The sequence below is a fragment of the Neovison vison genome, chromosome 5, assembly GCF_020171115.1.
Source record: "Neovison vison isolate M4711 chromosome 5, ASM_NN_V1, whole genome shotgun sequence".
Classification (NCBI taxonomy): domain Eukaryota; kingdom Metazoa; phylum Chordata; class Mammalia; order Carnivora; family Mustelidae; genus Neogale; species Neogale vison.
In genome coordinates this window covers 105,023,478-105,045,802 of record NC_058095.1, presented here as the reverse complement: position 1 = coordinate 105,045,802, position 22,325 = coordinate 105,023,478, and the positions used below count along the sequence as shown (strand labels likewise).

The following is a 22,325-nucleotide window of genomic DNA, read 5'->3' as shown; positions in this document are numbered from 1 at the left end:
GGTATCCCCATCTTATTTTGACAAATAAGTTATAAGAAACTGGGTCATTCTGTCCTGAAGAGACTTAGCCAGGTCAAGAGACAATATGGCAAAGTTTTTCCATGAACTATTTTCTAGGCTCAAAACAATTTTACACGAGGCTTCTTTATAAATTTCACAGATACAGGCTAAGAGCCACATCCCAATGCTAAATAATCCACAAGTCCTTGAATGTAATCAAAATTAAAATGACCATAAAAATTCACATTACACAGGATCTCACACAGACACAGAACAGGTAACAGCCCCTCCCTCTTCAGTGCTTCCCATACACTTAGTATGTATCTCTATTTTATCATTTATAAAACCATTTAATAGGCAATCTCCCCATAAAGACTGTGAACTTAAGAACAAGAAATCTACTCTATTCATCTTTGTTACCCTCATTGACTAGAGATGAATGCCCTGGTCATAATAGTCATTCAGTGAACACTGAGTGAACAAGAACGGAACACCTACATCACAATTGTATAGAAAGCTGAAGGAGATAAACAGGGAATCAGGTAAACAGAGGATAAACTTAAGACAACAAAAAAACCAGAATCTAATATAGAGGCATGAGATACAACAGGAAAAAAAAAAACACAGGTCTGGAGATGCTGGATGTCTTTTGGATTTTACATCAATTCTAATCCAGATTTTGGCAATAAAAAATGCTATAACCTTGAGCAAATCACTTTCCTCCCTGGGTCTCAATATCTTCATTTGTAAAAATAAAAAGTAAGACTACATGAGTTCTATGTTGCCTTATGCACCATAAGGATGATTTTAAAGCAGCAGAAACACATATTCCTGAAAAACAGCACTAACAGATCAGATATAATACCCCATGTGAAATAGTGTAACTCTTAAGCAAAGGTTATCATTCAGGTAGGATGCACAATTCCATAAATATTAGTAATAGGTCACATCAATAGGAGCCAGGGCCAATGAAAAATTATATACATACAAACCTAATGTAGAAATTACTGATACATTCACTCATTCAATAAATCTAAAAAAGAATAAAGTTTTGCCAAAGGCAGGGTTAAGAGATTTGAAGAAAAAGAGACAAAATGCAAAATTCTGTTATTCCCTAGAAATTATAACAACATAGATCATAGGTAGCATGCATGTGCACACACACACACATATATACAAGAGCAAAACAAAAAGCATCTTTACATTTTTTATGATTTGAAAGACTCCTTAAAATGAATCACATAACTTAATTATTTGGGCTATAACAGTCCAACATTTCCCAGTACTTTAGCAAAAAGTAAGCTTCCAACTATATGCACATCTGGGGTGCATTCTCTACCCCACAAGAGAAGTCTGGTTGGGACATTAAGAACCAAACATTCAAAGGATCAAAGACATTCTTAACCTTGAAAAATACAACAGCTCACAGACCTTCCAACTACATTACCATATCAAAGCTTTACCTTAAAACAAATCAATCTTCTACCACAGATAAGTAACAGTAATCAATTTTCATCTTGATGACTACCAAACTCAATACAATAGTATCTATAATCAAGATTTTTATTATAAGCTCTGTTCTCAGTACTAGGCTAACTATCACAGAAGACAAAAGAGAACCAAAAGGTAAAGATGCTTTCCCCAAGAAAATCCCAATCTTACTTGCAAGGTAGTTATAGATTACTGTAAGCACACAGTCCCACTTCTCCAATATCCCTCCCAAAAACCTGGGAAGAAAGGTGAACAATTCCAATATCCACTTATATTTCAAAATATGTTTAAAAGTTAAAGGAATTCCTACAAGCCAAATATTACCAACAAAACAGATGCAGATATATGGGAACAAAATATATTGTACCCCAAAGGAAATTTCTATAAAGGCAGTAAGACAAAGCACCCTGAATAATCTCACAAGTAGGAATACTTTACAACAAAAAATAGAATACTTTTTCAGTCATCATAACTACAAATCAGAATCATTAAGGATAAAAAAAAAATCAAAAAGACTTCATTTATATAAAAAAAGGTTAAAGTAATTAATATATGTTCTATTAATAATACTTTATCAAAAAAAATACTTTATCAATACCCCAATTTTCCTGTCAAATTTTTCAAAAAGGAAGGTAAAGTGGGAAAAATCAACTTCAAAGTTTCAAATTTAAACTGAAGCAACATTTCTACTGCTTGTTCATATATATAATTAATGTCTATCTGTTCCTAATAGCAGCAGGACATAACTGGCTATTCCTTCCAACCTAATTCAAGGAAGTCCAGAAATCCCTCAGGTTTAGCTATGTAGCATTCCAATGCTACTAATTACATACAGACTATAAATTAATTATGAATTTTAATCTGCCTAAATTTTTCAGATCTATCTCCATGAACCAAACTCTAAATTCCCTTTAATAACAATTGATCAAATAAAAACAATTCTGGTTCTCTTCCAACAAATCAAGATCAGGTAATGACAACTCTACTGGTTCCACTGCTTCATGATAGAACAATACTATGCTCATTTCTTTACAGCCTAGCAAGCACTTTGACACACATTACTTCATTTCAGTCTTCCAACAACGCTATGAGGAAAGACCAGAATTACCATTTTGTCTCAAGGATAAGGAAAGAAATTTGGGGAAGTTAGGTAACTGGTACAAAGTTCACTGCTGGAAAGGAGGTGAACAAAGACCAGAACCCACATGTCCTGACTCCATGTCCAAGTGACTTTCCACAACATCATACAAATGAAAGTCTTTCTAAAAATCACTGAACTTAGAAACTATACTTCTCCTACTTAATCAAACCCTTTGTAAATATAAGAATTAAGATTCTAAAGCAAATGCAAACAGTAAAAAGGGTAGTCTAAACCACCTCCTATCTATATAAACACATTTTGAAAAACAAATACAGTTGATCCTTCAACACCCTGAGTGTGAACTGCACAGGTCCATACATGAAAATTATTTTCAATAAATAGAATATAGTACTATAAACTGTTATTTTTCCTTTCCTTATGATTTTCCCAACAGCTTTTCTCTAGCTTACTTTATATAATGCATGTAACATACAAATATGTATTAATTGACTGTTCATGCTACTGGTAAAGCTTCCCATCAACAGCAGACTATTGAGTAGCTAAGTCTGGGGACAGTCAAAAGTTACACACAAAGTTTAAACTACAAAAGCACCCCTACCCCCACAGAGTTCAAGGGTCAACTGTATAAGGCTTAAGAGCAGTTCAAATATTACAGTAAAAAGAGCTTAAAGTTAAAATAAATCTACTATATTTACCCTATCACACCACACGCAACAAACTCTGCAACTGCATGCTAGCAAAGAATAGGTGAGGTTAGCTAGATACTATTTACTATAAAGACTTACATAAAAATGTCTAAAAACCTTCGCTTTTCCTGTTAACCTTCTCTTGGCTTTGCTCTAGTCTAGTCCAGTCGTCTCTACAGCAGACTGACAATCCACTGAAATATGGGAATTATTAAGAGCACTGTGCCCATTTTTTCAACCTGAAAATAAATTTCCTTTTCACTAAATAATGTACTATATGAACTGACACTATCACCCTCACATGAACTCAAAAATACACATACAACTGGAAACTGGAGGTAGGCTCAAAAGTTTTTCACAGAAGGGATTCCTATTCAAGAAAATCTGGCGATCAGTGCTACAAACAGAGAAGTCGGTAAGTCCTGGGAGATAGGTGACTCTCAACTGCATCAAATAATCAAATCTACTGAAGATGTTCAATATCCTACAATATACACAAATAACAATTTTTCACCTGCTACTGCATAATCTATGCTGATAGGAATAAAACTTACCTCATCCTGGACTCCACTCGTAGTAGTCAGCTTGCTCCCATCAGTAATTGTAATAATTATTGCTGGCTCCAAGAAAAAAGGGTTTCGTCCCTAAAGTCAAAAAACACATCAATCATATTAAGGTCTGGACATCAGCTCAATTTTTCTGAGTAAAAAACCAATTCTTAGAACACTGTATAAATTTATCTTTCTTGTCAAGTTTTATGCATAGTATATACTTTTGTACATTAAAAAAATATTCCAAGAGAAACGAACAAATAACAGAAGTTAAAGGAATAGGATTAGGTAGAGGAAAAGACAGTATTTTCACACTTGTTTATACACTTTTGTATTGTTCTAATTTTTACAGTGAGCATTTACATTTATGTAACTAAAAGTACTTAATTTGTTAATAGGGACCTTACATTCAATTCTAATAATTTGACAAACTGAGATATTAAAAATTAAAATAGTATTTTTATGAGAAACTTTTTAGAAAGGCCAAAATAGTAGGTGAACATTACAAGAAAATAAATTTATGCTTGTAATTGAAGTGTCTAACCAAGTGACTGGATATATGGATGAAGAACTCTAAAATCAGTTCCATGGGAACAGTATGGCTCTTCTAAGCTTAGGAAAAAGTAATGAGAGGCCAACTTGAAAAATTAAAAAGGATGGTTACTTAAACTGCTCAGCAAGAGAAGGTACAAAAACAATAGCAGAGGCAATCGAAGACAGTAGCACAAAACTCTAACCGCTCTACACGCAGGGTGAAATAGCCTCAGTAACTCCCATTCAAATCTCTGGCCACATTACTCTGAGTACTATGGTCAATTCTAGGGGATGCATTTTGTGAGGGAATCAAATAAACATAAGCTTATCTATTACATACAAATGGCTCTCATTTATGATATGAAGCATTAAGCAACAGCACCTCCACCCCCATGGAGTTCAAGGGTCAACTGTATAAACAAGCACATTTAAGACAAACAAGGAGCAAAACAATACCCCATTTAAGCACATTTAAGATAAAATTATGACCAAAGGAAAGAAGTTCAAGAGGGTCAACCTTGTGTTTGAAATCCAAGGTATCAAAAACTCTTTTCTACTAACTCTGTTCAAGAAAGGAAAGAATGAAGTTTTGCTGGATACAATGTAGAACAGCATATGACAAATTTTAATGTGCACACAGATCACTTGGAAATCTTGATAAAATAAAGGTTCTGATTCAGCAGATCTGGAATGAACACTAAGGTTCCACATTTCTAACACAATTGCAGCCTAGGAGATGCTAATATCCACAGACCATTTTTGGAATAGCAAGGATATGGAAGGGTTATATGCATGTAATACTCTATGGTTCAATAACTTCCCTTACATTTATACAACTCTCAATCACTAGCATATCACAGCACATACCTACTCATGGACCTAGAGACAGGCAATGTTCATTCTCACCTCTGAGCTTCGCCGGGCTCCCTCAAAGAGAATGTCTTTCCTTTTCTCTGCCCACAACCCATCCAATTCCTAAGCATTGAAGGCCCAATTTAAGTCCCTTTCCATGAAGCCTTCCCTGATTAGCCTGCCCTTAATTAGTTCTTCCTCATCAAATTCTAATAGTGACAATTTTCAGACTCAGTAAAAATACAGATACAATAGAATATTTCTTCAAATAAAGTTGGATTTGAAGTGGTTTCATGGAGTACATTTTTTTTGGTAAAGATTTTATTTGACAGACAGAGATCACAAGAAGGCACAGAGGCAGGCAGAGAGAGAGGGGAGAAGCTCGGTAGGCTCCCTACCGAGCAGAGAGCCCGATGAGGGGCCCGATCCCAGGACCCTGAGACCATGATCCGAGCCAAAGGCAGAGGCTCAACCCACTGAGCCACGCAGGTGTCCCACATGGAGTACATTTTGAATATTACTCCCTACAGCATTTATCTTCTCTCCTTCTCAAATTATTTTTAATATGTAACACCTTGCACAACAATGTGAATATACTCAACACTACTGAATACTCTCAAAAGCGGTTAAGATGGTTGAACTGCTATGTGTTTTTTACCACAAAAAAAAAAAAAACGGCTATGCATTTTTTAAAAATACACTAACTTGTATTATTTGCTATGGTTTCATGTGTTTAAATCAACTGAAGGCAAGGATCATGTTATATTTCTTCCTCAGTACTGAGCATAAAATATTTGCACACTGAGCACTTAAATAATCACCGATTCACCAATCATAGTTTAATACAAACCTACTCAAGTTCGCAGAACCATTTAGAATTACTCAAACTACAACAAGCTTCGAAAAAATATATAGATATATTACTTTACCTCAATATAAATACCTTCTCTAACTTGTGAATTTGCTAGGATGCCTTCTCTATCTGTCTTGTCATCCACTGTCCATTTATTCATGTTGGTCATTCGAGTATTTACTGAATGGCAAATCATGTATCAGGCATTGTGTTAGGTGTAATGATACATAATCTCAAATCTCACAAATGATAAGTGTACATTTAACAAAAACTCTCTTCTGATCTCTACAAATATGACTATTGATCAAAAATAGGCAAAGGGAGATAAAAAAGATCAAGACATCCTCCTACCTTCAGTATTATTGTATCTTGCTTCCACCCTTAAGCTAAAATTAGTTTGTATGACTTGCTGCCTTTCAAAAACAAATCAGTAAAATCTCTTAAAGCCACCACAACATGGACCAAATACTTTCAACAGTGTTTCTGTATCACCTCTACATTTTAACCTAACTCCAAATTTTCTTCCATATTTTCTGAATAAAAGTATAACATCCATCAATTCTTATTCCTATGTAAGTACATTGAGAATTATTCTCTGGAGGCCAGAAAGTTAGTTATATCTATAAGTAAAGAACAATGATCTATGACATATTAAGAACTTTATGGATGTGGGCGCCTGGCTGGCTTAGTAGGTTAAGCATCTGCCTTCGGCTCTGGTCATGATCCCAGGGCCCCGGGATGGAGCCCAACTTTGGGCTTCCTGCTCAGCGGGGAGTCTACTTCTCCCTCTCTCTTCCTGCCACATCCCCTGCCTGTGTGCAGAAGCACTCTCATCTCTCTGTGAAATAAATAAATTAAATTAAATTAGGAGGAAATAAAAAGAAGAACTTTATGGATGATGATGTCCATCCAAAAACTAATACACACTTTCTTAAGGACTGTAATATCTAAAAATCAAGTTAAAATGAATTAAAATTTAGCCAAGTCTTTAAGGTATTAAAATTTAAGCTAAACTCAAACATCAAAATAAAAGTTATTTTCTTGACAGTAAGCTTTTAGCTGAAACTTTACTGAAGTCATCCACATAATACTTTCCACAGAGGCCAGGCCTGAAATTACTAGAATAATCAGGTACTTGATAACAATAATAAAACAGATGTATTATCTCATTTAACCCTAAAAACTTGGTGAGGTAAAATATTCACTGAGATTAAATAACATAATCCAAAATCACCCAACCGGTAATTGGCACAGCCAAAATCTTAATCCAACTCTAAACACAATCATCTAAAAGTCCTGTTGGATACCAATAAATTCCCTTGAATACAATTCTATACCAACCTGGATTGTGGCATATTTACCCAGCAGTGAACGGTGTTACCATTAGTTTGCTTTTATTTAATATATTCTATCTGCAGCAAAATTAACTACAGAAGAATTATTGCTTTCCTTAGTTTCCTGTTGTTCTGTGATTTCTTACCCAATTTTTCTATATATAAATCAATACACCTCCCCTCCAAAAAAACACACTGAAAACAGAATACAATATATATAATAAACATCTACTTTTGAAAACTTAGTAATTTCAGCCTATTTTTAAAAAGCATATACAAAAGCAAGATAAAACAACATTCAGTTCTTTGAGGCTTTAAATTTTGAAAAATTCAGATAGAGATCAAAAGTAGAGAAGAGTAAAGAGAAAAATGACCACCCTTATTTCACCTGTTATTTAACCCTAACATGCTTAAGGTCTCTTCCTCTCTGAAATGAGTTTAGTCAAGAACCACACAAAGAAAAGCAACAGGATTAGTCACGATAAAAATTAGAATAATGGCTTAATGAATATATATACAAAAGGACTTTTTTTATTTCTTCAGGAATAAATTATCCCTACCTCTATATGTGTTAGAATTAATCAATTTAAGCATAAGTTTCTGAATCAACTGCAGAAAATGACCAGATGAATGTTGCTGCAGCAAAGTCTTCTTAGATTCAGTTTTATGCTAGTCCTCCCCTGCCTTTGGTAGTGCACTTACTCTTGGCAGAAGCACAAAAAATAACTGGCATCTTTCTCTCACAACAGTTTTACCCAACAAGTTAAAACACATTTCTGGTTGTCTACCAGTATCACGAGATTGGGTTTTTTTTTCATGTTTTATAAGAAATTATTTAAAATTTCAAAGGTCTGAAAGTTGTGATTTTTTTTTGACTTTTTTTGACATTTTCCAGATAAGTTGTGATTTAATCATTGCAAATATAATGTCATTAGCCATTTGGTGCCAAATCAACACAGTTTAATGATTCCCAAATCTTTATATTTAAGAATTACTACTTTACATTTTTATTCCCGGCAAGTATGTTTATGAAGTCACTCAATTTGGGGATGACTGTCCATATTAGAATATCCTCAAAATTCACCTTGATCATAAAGTTATAAACAGCCTCTTAGTTATAAAATCTCCCCCCAAAAATAATATTAAGCTCTGCTACGACAAAGGCAACCAGTAGAGGGACTAAAAGTTTACTTTTGCCATTAGCAGAATTAAAATTAAGGTAGTTCTCTCAGAGCTGTGGCTCTTCGGCATAAAGAAAGCTAAACATGTCCCTTGAGAATATAGTGCAGGGTATAATATTCTACCTCTAGAGCTATTGACTAATGGAAATCTTTTCATTTAGAAAAGTGATTTTAAAAAAAGAAAATTGATGTTAATATTGGCCAAAAACCTCACGTAAAATTTTTTCTAAAGATAACATAAAGCAAAATATGTTCAATAATACTCAATACTCAATAATTTAGTATTATCATGGTGTTGGAACACTTAAGGTATAAAATATCAATAAGAAAATTTAAAGAATTAAAGTAGACCTTATCTACTGCAATCTATTATTGCATTCTTGCAAAAAAGAATACTTTTTGAAAATTTTTAAATTTTCCAAAAAGTTTTGAAAATATAAAAATAATGTTAATTTTCCCCCAAATACAAACTAACCTGGTTCTCAGAATCAGCATTTTTACTTTTGCCCAATTAATCTAAAATGTAGTAGGGAATGGGGTATAGGAATTTTACTGTACCCTTAAACAGGTCTTAACTATTATCTTCTGAAGCAAAAGCAAGGCATCCCTGACATTCAGTAAAAACCTTCCGTGTCTACCTCTGCTGTAGTACAAATGAACTCGTCTTCTTTTGGTGCCACCATGTTACCAGTCCTTTGAACAACCTCATAAAGATAGCCAAGTGCCAGTCAAAGCTACTTTTCCAATGAGCTAAAGGGTCTACTGAAGGGAACATGTGTACCCACGATCAGCCCTCCAGTTCTCCTCCTGTCTAGTTACTCTGCCATATTCCAGGAAAGGTCCAGGCAAAGAAGTCAACAAAAATGTTAAGATGTATAACATCTTATGCAACTAGGCTAAAAGCTATCACCTAGCAAGAAAATAAAAAACTTCCAGAAATAGCCTGTGCTTTTTTTTTACAATCTAAAACTTCCTTTCAAGTTAAGTAACAGCAACAACAAGCAAATATGTTAAAAGAAGGAAAGAGTTCCCCTGAGAAATAATTACTACATTAGTAAAAGTTCTCATGCATACACTGGACAAATACTAACTAGGACTTCTGTTAAAAATTTTGTAATGATACTTAAAAGTTGCTAAACTGGACCTTTAGGTCTCCTATTTACATCTTTGTAAAATCTACATAAATAAAAACAAGAAGCTGACATCATCTATCCTATTTTCCTCTATTAACATATCTAATAAACAGTTACAATGCATGTACCTCTGAAATATAACAAACCACTTTCATTTAGAAATTTTGAAACTCCCTATATAATGTCAAAATTCAGATTCTATAGAGAAAATACAAAATACAGAAACAACATTAAGGATAATATTCACCTACTTTAAGCTTCTTTCTAAAAGAAAAGTAGCTTAGGATGCAATTCACATCCAAAGACTTCTTAGTCATAAGACTGATAAACTGATAATAAACACAATTACAACTATATACAACTGAGAAAAGTTCAACTTCAGGCAACTGCATAACACAATCAGAATTTTTTCAGTATCTGCTTATTACCTGTACTAATATTTATATACTTAATATTTTTCCTTAAGTCAATTCCATTTTTTTTTTACTTTTGCCTCAAACTATTGCAATAAGATCTATGAAATCAGTTTTGATATCCTAAGGATATCTTCTATTGAATAATTTATTGTCATTAATATGATTTAGCTTTTTTAAAGGGTGGGGAGGTTCATTACAGGGATGAATACTCAACTGGTTATTTAAACATTCCAAACAAAATATAATAATTATTTAAGTCAATAAAGGCCTGACAGGCTTACATTTAAATCAATATTCCAAGGCCAGAATTATAAGTTTTATGTTTGTTTTAGAATTCATTAAGATTATTACTTTTATAGTTACTATCTCAAGTGGAATGGCATAAATGAATCTTTGATGAAAAAAGTCTAAAATATTCATCTTAGGAAATTAGTGCTTATAAAAAAGAGTACCTTTGAATATATGGGAAAGATCTCTGAAAGATTCAAAATAAACTGATTAACCATGGTTGCCTCTGAAGAATGGAAGTGAGCAACTGTATAACCTCTAATACTTGAACTTTTTAACCATGTGCATTTATTACATATTTAAAACAAGTACTCTTCAAAATTAAAATGTGTATATCCAAAAATAAAACTTTAAAAATAAGCGAGTATATAAAAACCTAGCATTTGAGAATACATTAAGGTCTAGAACTACAGAAAAACATGTTAAAATTCCACATTAAAAGATATATATTTTTAGTTTCAAGTAATTCTATTATACAATTGTGTACAGATATAGTTCTTTTATCTAACCATGTAATTCCTTCTGTTAAAAATACTAACAGCATTAAAAACAGATGGAATAAGACTTAAGCAAAAGTAGAGGGGAATTCCATATATTTATTGTAATAAAATGACTAAGGAGCAATATCCTGCTATTTGATTTAAATAATAAGCCAAACAGTAATCATGTAAGAAATACTGTAAGAACTGAAGAATAACATGACTTAATGAAAAAAATTAATATTAAGGAAACTCAGTAACATATAGGGCTAAGAATTACTGCATCAAAAGTAACAAATTCAATATATTCAAAATAGTAAATATTTAGTAATTTCACAGATTTTGAGTTTTACATTTGAATAGGAGCCTAAGTTTGAATAAAGTATCCTAACAAATAAATATTTTTGGCAATATTTAAAAATTAATAGCAGTAGTGTTTATACTGGCATAAACAGAGTAATGACAGTGTATCAGAAATATCATCTTACTTAAGAAATACTAACATTCAGGATAAAGAACCTAACATACCTATTATGTTGAAATGGACTGGATAATAATAATTTGGGAAAAATTATTCCAGCAAAGCATGTAATAGTAAACATGTTGCAAACATGGCAGTAAAAGTAAAAAATAAAGGCCAAGATGAAAACATATTTTCAAAGACAGATTAAGTTTCGACCTCATTAAATCACACAAATCTACCTATACCACTTAAACTAACCATCTTCTTAGGGTATTGACTACCACCAAATCTATAGATATTACCTTTGCAAAAGTCTAGTTAAATCATATCTTTGACCATTAGGGCTAATTCCTTCTAAACAGCTACATATATGGTCTCAAAAGAATCATTCACACATACAACAGCCCTCCTACAAACCAGATGTACTTCAACCATAGTGTGGCACGTATCTTCACAACTACAACTGAAAATGAAGAGGAATAGCCTAATAAATGTTTCATGTCAGTAAAGTTAGCAATAGAGCATTACAGTTAATAAAGGAAAAAAATATTGTGATAAGCACTAAGAAAAACTGACCATTTTTTCCCATGTGCTATAGCTGAAAGGCAACTTGAAAATAATTGGATAAATCGTAATTCAAGATTAGTTTTAAGGGGTCCTGCTTTGTAAAAAATATGATTTTTCATTTTCTATGAAGAATTGGTGATACCCCAATTTCAGGTTTTTTAGAAGGAAACATTAAAATTTCTCAAAATCCATTACATAGGTATTTATACTTGAGTAAAAACAGCTTCTAGAAATCTATTCTTCCTAGATTGTGACTCACTTATTGATGCTTGTGCTAAGTCCCTTCCCAAATGTTTACAGGTTTAAAATTATCAAAATAAATGACATTTTTAGGAAACAAAAAACTAACCCCATAATATTTGGGCCTCCTGTCAAAAAGTTTTTTATAAGCCCCTCTAACTATACATACAAACCCACCAAGCTTTTCTTAGCAATGAGCCTCATAAAAAAGCAGATGTCATGTATGGATGACTGACAGTTGTTACGTATTTTTGATAGTTGCTATAAGCTCACTAAAATGGAAGCTCTATGAATAACTCTTCTTTTATTATATTAAAGATTTACATTCAGGGCGCCTGGGAGGCTCAGCTATTAAGCGTCTGCTTAGGTCATGACCCAAGGGTCCTAGGATAGAGCCCCGCATCAGGCTCCCTGCTCATCGGGAAGCGTACTTCTCCCAATCCCTCTGCTTGTGTTTCCTCTCTCTGTGTGTCAAATAAATAAATAAAATCTTAAAAAAAAAAGATTTACAGTATAATGTTGTGTGGGATTAGACACTGTCCATTCTGGGTTAACAATAAAGTTTTACTTTACTTTATAAAGTTTTACAATAAAGACCTTCTACTCTTTCTATTACCTGATTTAGGCCCTGATTTCTGGAGGTAATCTGTTGGTTGTTCTTTCTAACTTACTGCTTTGAGAAAGAGACTGACAAATAAAACTGTGCAACAAAAATTCAAAATTTTACATTAGTTGTTACCTGCTGAAGTACATAAATGACCAGGAACTATTACAACTCGGACACTATCAGAGGCCACAAAGACATTGTTTTGCTTATTCCTGATAATCCCAAAGTACTGTATAGCGTATCATCGTCTTGTAGATGGAGCCTTTGTAACATCACTTACTGGAGTCTGCAGCCTAACCTTTCACAGAACACTACATACTCAATCATCTTCAATTCCTATGACTAAAAATAATCTGGTTTTTATAATAATATAATAATCTGTTTCAGAATTGTTGGGATGCTCCTAGTGTTCAAACTCCAAAATAACTGGAAGACTTTGTTGATCTTACCTAATATCTAACTAGATTCACTAGTTTTAAGGCAAAGGAAAGGTTTTCCTTTAACATGCCACCATCAACACTGCCATTTACTAGTTAAAAAGTACATTACTAATAGCTAATGCTACAATTTCTTTTTCTCACATACTCAGAACTGTTTTCATTTCTGCAACGGGTTTTAGATGACATAAACCTTCCAAGGACCTGTACCATGAGTCCCTCAGCTTATCTAGGCAAAACTAAGGGTAGGAAAATGTTTAAATGCCATACCCGGTTTTGGTTTTTGTTTTTCAAGATTTTATTTATTTTATTTATTTATTTGAGAGAGAAAGAGAATGAGAGCAAGTGAGCAAGACAGGGGGAAGGTTTGAGGAAGAAGCAGACCTCCTGCTATGCAGGGAGCCCGTTCCCGGGACTCCAGGATCATGACCTGAGCTGAAGGCAGTCACTTCAACAACTGAGCCACCCAGGCGCCCATGCCATACCCTTTTAAGGCACAGGTTAAAAAAGCAAGAGTGTGTAGGGACTAAAATAAATCTTGATAAGAAATTATTAGGCTGATATAAATTTGTCCTTTGGTTATAACTAATCCTCTTAATTATAAGATTCTTAAGTTATTTTTTTATGTGCAACTATCTCTCGCTATACCAATAACTGAATTTCAAATTGCACATGATCTAAAAAAGAACTATTATCACATTAAAAAAAAAAACCTCCCTAATCTTTTCCTGTTTTTCCCTACATTACAAATAATAAAAGGGATCATACATTTCACATTTGACCTTTCTTCTGCACAAGAACATCCTCCAACCTCTATCCCAAACATCACCAACTTGAACACTAAAATATACAAAGCCCTAGAAATGGACTCAGATCTATATGTCCTCAAAGATTAAAAACTTGCTTTGAAAATCAAAACATTTCTGGTTTACTAAACTACTCATGTTACCATACTGCTTTTGAATAATAGATTTTGGGGGGCCCCTGTGTGGCGCAGTTGGTAAAGCGTCCAACTCTTGGTTTCAGCTCAGGTCCTATCTCAGGGTCATGAGATCGAGCCCCACATCAGCTTGAAGTCTGCTGGAAAGTCTCTCCCTCTCCCTCTGGCCTTCCCCCTCATGCTCTCCTTCTAAATAAACAAATGTTAAGAAAGAAAGAAAGAAAGATAGATAGACAGACAAACACATAGATTTTGGAGAAAAGACTTTTTAACACCAGGGGGAAATATTTCTGGAGCCATCTACAGAGCTTCAATTCAAAGTCAAAAAACCATTACGTTCCTTGTGGCACAAAATTTTACTTTCACTAGAATGACTAGATAGCTAATTCTAGCTTCTTATATTGGAAATATGTTGGCATACAGAACTTTTCTCAAAGGTTTTAGATTAGAAAGCTTTTATCCTGTTATGTGTTTAACGTAACATTGGGGATGACAATAATCATCATCTGAGTTTTTACCATGAGCCAAACTGGCATTTTGCTAGCTGATGAACAAATACTTCTAGTTCTTATAAAAATTCTTTAGATTGCTACTATCATCATTTTGAGGATAAGAAATCTGAAGCTCAGTGAGATTAAGGGGACTTGTCAATACAACCTAAGCTAGTAAGCAGCAGAGCCAGGCACAGCCAGTTCTAATAAAGCAGTTCTTTCCATAGGGCAACACTGCTTGTTCTGAAAAAAGCTAGATAAAATACTCTTATGGGTGGGGCGCCTGGGTGGCTCAGTGGCTTAAAGCCTCTGCTTTCGGCTCAGGTCATGATCCCAGGGTCCTGGGATTGAGCCCCACATCAGGCTCTCTGCTCAGCAGGGAGCCTGCTTCCTCCTCTCTCTGCCTGCCTCTCTGCCTACTTGTGATCTCTGTCTGTCAAATAAATAAATAAAATCTTTAAAAAAAAATACTCTTATGGGCCCACAATTCCCATTTTTAAAATTCAAAACAAGGAAATTCACAAAAATGGTAATAGATGTTATAGTAAATTATGCTGTGTGTCACTTAATCTTCACCATAATCCTGAGCACAGATCCTTTCATCTCATTTTCTTAATGGGGTAACTGAGGCAGAGGTATTCCATGGAACTCATAGGTAGAGTGGGAACCAACAGAACCAAAGAGTTTTCTGAATCTTGAAACACAAAGCTTAGAGGTTTTCAAAATTATCTTACATCAAAGGAAACATGATGGGTAACTTATTACAAATCTTATAAACCAGATAAAAAATTATAATTGTAACACACATACTGGCTGGCATACACTGGAAAAGCCAACTAATCAACTGACTAGGTTTTAACTCTATATGAACAAACTGTATCAGAAACTTAATAAACTAGGAAATACAAAATCAAGAAGTACCATTAAGTATATACATCTATTAGTATCTAGGCCTTAAAATAATAGTGGTGTAAAATCCTGTCAACTAATCTCCCACATTCATATTCTTATTTTTTTCCAAACAGGTGAGTAGGAAGAAAATCCAACTGCATGTAACAGTATTTCCATACAGTATGACAAGAAAGGCTAAACATAACACACTGACAAAATGAAATGCCTGGTTTTCACAGAGGAATTGAAAGAAACTATATTCCATTAGAGAACTACAGACATACCCCCAAAAGGGATTCAGATATACTGGTTATACTTTTAAATAAAACTCGTTCTTAAATAACATACAAGTTACTAATAAAATATGCATAATTGTTCCACAACCAATTTCAATCTTTTAAAATACTTTGTACGTGTGAAGAAATTAAACATTTTAAACCTTTCTGGCCTTTACGTATAAAATGAGGAAGATGGAGTAAACTTCTAACATGACTTTCAATTCTAAAGTCCCATAAAATAAGTCACAGTAAAAGACATATAAAGGCTCAATGAAAACTTCTGTCAGCAGATGCAAAAGTTCAATTTTATTCTCAAGAGTGTATATAAAACTTCACTAAGCTTCCCATTTAGAATTTATGCATGTAAGTTATACCTCAATAAAAAGGCTGGAGGACAAAGAACCAGGGAATAAAGACAAATTAAAAAAGAAACAAACAACAACAAAAAAAACTTCAAGGATGCCTGGGTGGCTCAGTGGGTAAAGCCTCTGCCTTGGCTCAGGTCTTGATCCCAGGGTCCTGGGATCAAGGGTAAACCCTCTGCCTTGGCTCAGGTCCTGATCCCAGGGTCCTGGAATAGAGCCCCGCATCCAGCTCTCTTCTCAGCGGGGAACCTGCTTCCTCCTCTCTCTCTGCCTCTCTGCCTACTTGTGATCTCTGTCAAATAAATAAATACTTTAAAAAAAAAAAAAAAGGTATTTCATTTATGGTCTGGGGACCATGCTTAAATTAAGAAAATTAATAATATGGCTAAACAAAAATTAAGTTTATATAAGAACAATACTTTTTTTAAATGAAAGAAAACAGGATTGGTATACGTAGGCACTGATCAACCAACCAAACAAACAAACAAAAAAAGCCCACCAATATGATTTTATATAGATTAAAAACTTGAGCGAAGGGTTAATATTGGCTAAAAATAGTTTTTAAATATCTAAGAAAATTTCAAGTTATAAAATATTGTACAATGTCTCCATAGAAATCCATGAAATGATTATGGCTAAATAATCCTTTCACCAATTTAACCACAAACGACCTTAAACCAACTTAAAATACTTGAATAAGTGAATTTCTTTCATTCAAATATTACATTTGTTCCTGGCCTTTTAATTTTCAGTTATAGATAATTTAATATATAGTTGTTACCATTCTCTTGCATGAAGACAAAATAAAATTCTCTTTGAAGAAGTAAAACCTTTTATTTTTTGCCTTTTATACTTATTACTTCTTTTCAATAATTTGTAATTAAGAATGCAATAATGTCCTTTGGATATTCTTTTTCATTTTCTTTTGAAAAATCATGGCAGAGTAGTTTTTTGATCCTTTAGAAAACAGAGACTTAGAGTATAAAACTATGAAGAAAAAATGACAGCAAGTGTTTTCAAAGAAAGTAAAATGTGGGTCTTCAAATTTTTCATTTACATTACCAACTTTAAAACTAATACTCAATAGCAAATAAATCATACCCATCTTTATCTACTTTGAGCTCAGTCAAATCTTATTAAAACATCCCTTGATATACCCAACAGATGCACTCCTCAAAGGTCCCTTGCAAACAAACTTGTGTAAATCTCATCTTAAACACACTAGGGGGAGCTCCCCATTTAAAAGAATCCTAAAACATGTGCTTTTTGTCCTCTGTGAAGGTTCCTTCTCTAACTTGTACTCCTGCAAAAAAAATGACTTTCTGACTTATCTGAAACTTACATCTAGTTTTCATTTAATGCAGTTTTAAAAAACATCATCCCTATACTTTGTCATATTTACCGACTGCCATTAAGACAACTCTGGCCAAGTTATAGTATTTACTTTTCACACTGCATCCTCAGGAAGCAATACAAAGCCCAAGGGAAAAAAATATATACGGAATATGCTGTAAGATTTCAAAGCCTATGATAAAAATCTGCTTTAAGGATCTCTAAATTCTTATAACTTCACATTTAAAGCTGAAAAATAGTAACTAGAGATAAATAAAAACTAATCCACTGAGGGGGAAAAGTATGCCCTGTGTCTCCTGGGCACGTCACAATTTTGAAAGTAATTTTAATATATCATCCCATTTAAACCTCTAATCAATTCTATAATAAGAGTACAATGGCTTCATTATTAGCAATCCAGAATATGAAGAAGCAGAGGCACAGGATGGTCAAGTGACTACACTACATTACATAGTGATTTAATATTAAAGTTAGGACTGGGATTCCAATTTTCACATTTCTGGCTATTGCACTGCTTTTACACAGTTTAAGATGGGGAAAAAAAAACTCTTCATCAAGTTTGACTATAGAGTCTTCTATCTACCAGTAAGAATTATTGGCCAATAAAAATTACAGAAGATAATTTTAACAGGTTTTTTAAGTTCAAGGACTGGCCAAGGCCTTGCAACGGGGAAAGGACAGTCTCTTCAACAAAAGGTGTTAGGAATACTAGATGTTCACAGGCAAAAGAATGAACGTGGACCCTTACTACACCACATACAAAAATTAATTCAAAATGGATTAAAGACTTAAATGCAAGACTAAACTAAAACTCTTTTAAAAAATGTATAGGGGGAAGGCTTCAGAGACAATGGGTATGGCAATCTCTTGCATATGACACCAAAAGTACAGGCAATGAAAGAAAAAAATAAAACTGGACTACATCAGTAATTAAAACTTCTGTCATCAAAGGACATTAAGAGTGAAAAGGCAACCCACGAACTGGGAGAAAATTTGCAAATCATGTATCTGGTAAGGGGTTAATATCCAAAATACTTAAACCAAATAACTCAATTTAAAAAAGAGCAAAGGACTTAAACAGACATTTTGCCAAAGCCAATATATAAAAGGGCAACCAGCATATAAAAGATGCTCAATATAAGTAACTAGGCAAATGTAAATAAACCAGTGAGGTATCACCTCACACCTCTTATGATGGCGAAAAACAGAAAATAGCACGGACAAGGACGTAGAGAAATTGGAATTCTTGTTCACTGTTAGTGGGAATATAAAACAGTCCAACTACTATGGAAAATAGGAATTTTTCAAAAATTTTTTAAAAAATTACATGATCCAGCAATCCCACTATATACCCCTAGGGTACATAGTCAAAAGAAATGAAAGCAGGATCTCAAAGAGACATTGCACACCATGTACACAGCAGCGTTATTCATTCACAATAGCCAAGAGGTAGAGGCAATCCAAGTGACCATCATGGATGAATGGATATGCAAAATGTGGTATATACACAGAAGGGAATATTATTCAGTCTTAAAAGGGAATGAAATCCTGGCATAAATTAACATAGGAATGAAAGGAGAGGACATTTATGTTACATGAAATAAGCCAGTCACAAAAAGACAAACACTGTAGGATTTCATTTATGTGTGGTTATCTCTAGAGCATTCAAATTCATAGAGATAAAAGATACAATGGTGGTTGTTAAGGGCTAGGGAAAGGAAAAATGAGTTATGTTTAACAGGTTAAAGTTGCAGATATGAAAAAGTTCTGGTGATTGGTTGCAAAAAAAATGTGAATATACTTAATACTATCAAATCATACACTTAAAAACGGCTAAAATGGAGGTCACGTGACTGGCTCAGTCAGAAGACCATGCAACTCTTGATCACTCTGGGTTGTGAGTTCAAGCCCCACACTCGGTGTAGGGATTACTTAAATAATTTTTTTCCAAAAAAAGGATTAGGTGGTAAATTTGGTATTATGTATTCTTTAGCACAATTTAAAAATCATAAAAAAAAAAGTTCAGGGACTTCAAAAATTTACAAAATACCGCTCACCACTGTTTCCAGTTAATACTCAGCACACTAGTATGTTCAAGTATAATAAGCTACTTTCTTCTGAAAAGACGTGTGTAGGTCAATAAATATAAAACTACTGTTAATACATTTGTTGATAGCCTAAGGGATACAAAAAACCCAAACAGGAGTCAAGTTTTCATTACTTCACCTACCAACATTAAAAGAAAGCCTGCATTCTGTACTACTTGAGTATTAAATAGATACTGCTTGGGTAAAAGGAACAAACTAGCTCTATTAAAACTCTACCTGAGTTTGCTAAATTCACAAATACTTCTTTATACTGAAGAATAAAGTTGGTTAAAATGATTCTCCCTAAGATTCATTCAACTTGATCCTGTCTTAAAAGCCACTATGTTTTAATGAAGTAAAATTTGGCACTGAAAATTCTTAAAAAATTAAACACATAATGTAACTCCTTTTAGGTACTGCTCAAGGACTATCTTCATCAAGGGCTCAGGGTAGTAGGCTAGTTACAGTTCTAAGTCCTATGCAATTTAATCAGTGGTATATTGGGTAGTAGGAGTACAGAAATCAGCCACTGACAAAAAACAAACAAAGAATTGTAGGCTGGAGTAATACTTAGCAGCTACATCTAACCAGAACCTAACTTAAAAAGAAAAAAAAAAAAGATGTTGAAAACATCCACAGAAAATAAAACAATTTGGAAAAATAAGAAAAAAATAAATCTAACTAAATATATGACTTTAATCAGATCTCTAAAACTTTATACATGTCCTAATTTTAGATATTAAGGCTGGTTCAGATTTTCAGTGGTTCTCAAAAGATCAGCACTACTTGAAACCTTGTTGAACACATGTGAAAAATACATGTGTCACATTTTGATGCAATGATATGCAATTTAATGAGGTATTGCTATAATTTCTAAGGAAATAATTAACTAGAAGCTATATGTTGTTCCATGATTGTAGAAATACCAGCAAACGGTACTGATTATCAAAATTAAATATTTAGAAGGATTTCTATATGCAACGGCAAGGAATTTTTTACTGGGATGTCCAAAGTGCTTGAAGAAAATGTTCACCAACAGTCATCTTTTCTCAGCTACTTTCACCTTACGGACACCCTGCAAATTCTGATAGTAACCTAATTACTAATACCTCAAAGATGTTTTATTTGTAGGTATACCAACTAAATTAACACATGCAACACAGACATTAAAAATACTCGATATTAGTTATGGAAAACCACACGTGTGTATGTATGTGCAAAGAGTAGGTATGGGGGTATCTAAACAAATATATATGTACCCACATTTAGAGATTAAAGAAAATTATTTGGAAACTTACATGTTTTAGATGCCCTATAAAAATATCCTCTGTCCCTTTCATCTAGCTCACCTTATCTCATTTCTATCAGTAATAAGATTATAATACAAATATTTAATATTCTGGGTTCTCTACAGGTTCTTGTATAGAGTATGTAAGGAGAAGTATTTATGTAAAAACACTGATGTTACAGAATAAAGGTATTTCACAGAAAACAGGCAAACACAAAGTACTCTCAGAAAGAAAATACATGAACTATATTTAGTATTAAATATTTCAGGCATTCGAAATCCTTAATAATCTATCCTTTTTTGAACAGGAAACATATATTTAAATAAGCAAGATAAAGTCCTATGATGAAAAATATCTGTGGGCAAATGTTTTCTTCTAATTAAACACTTTACTCAATTATTTTCATTTGAAAATAGTGGCTTCCTCAATTATTTTAATGCTAGTGTCATTTTTATGTGCCAATTCAGGACATAAACATGCATCCTTGCTTATTCATCAAAAGAACTGAGAAGCATTATCCCTCCCTCTTCTTGAATTAATAAATCCTAACATGCAAAACAGCCTAATCCCCAGGCTCTTCTCTTGGTCAAAGTGGTAACAGCACAGCAGGACCACCTTCAACCTCAACCATTTTGTAAAAAAAACTTAAGCATTCTCTGGTGGAAGATGGCAACTGGGAAAAGGGAAATACAGGTTTAAATTACAAATGTCCTTAGTCTCTCCATGAAAATCAGCTTTTCTAAGGAAGCATGCTAAGAAATATTTTTGATAGGTGGTAAGACGTAAACGTGTGTAAATGCCTCGCCCACTCATGAAATGTGATGCAGAGAAACAGGAAATTAGTAGTTCTTCTATACACTGACAACCTGGCAACCAAATAATAACCAAAAAATGCAAGTTTCAAATTTGTCTTGGAACTCAAAGATGATTAGATCAAAACCTTACCAATAAGCCTATATAGCACTACATATAACAAAGGAACATAAAAGGAAAAGAAATCCGTTTTGTAGGAATAAACTGAAAAGTTCCTGGCAAACCTACCTAAATAACCAATGTTGCAAAATTATTAAACAGAGAAAACAAAAATTTATGTAGTAAGAAAATACATACTTACTGAATTAAGCAATGGAGGTACAATTCAGTAGAAAAAGAACAAAGTGAATCTGAATTGCACGTATACTTTAAGAGCCATGGGATTATATTTAACAACTTTCAAAAAAGTGTAGGTGCCAAATAGTTAGCACTAAGTAAAGCATAAACATTTCTAAAAGAAGCGAACAATTCTTCTTTCTATATAGTGCAACCGAAAGTTGTAGACACAGGAAGGATTTCCCTGAAATTTGTCAAACTCATGAAAATTGTGACTCATGGAGCTTGGGAAAAGCACAAAATGTATTCCTAAATGTATCCTTATGGC

General features: G+C 33.5%; 1 protein-coding gene across 1 annotated transcript in view; it reads right to left on the bottom strand.

The window, feature by feature from the left end:
- The window catches only part of INTS6 (integrator complex subunit 6), a 91,076-nt gene that overhangs the window by 66,268 nt on the left and 2,483 nt on the right, over window positions 1-22,325 (bottom strand). Inside the window, exon 4 of the mRNA XM_044249663.1 lies at window positions 3,834-3,923. Within this exon, the coding sequence (XP_044105598.1) occupies window positions 3,834-3,923 (90 nt within the window). The remainder of the gene's footprint in view (window positions 1-3,833; window positions 3,924-22,325) is intronic.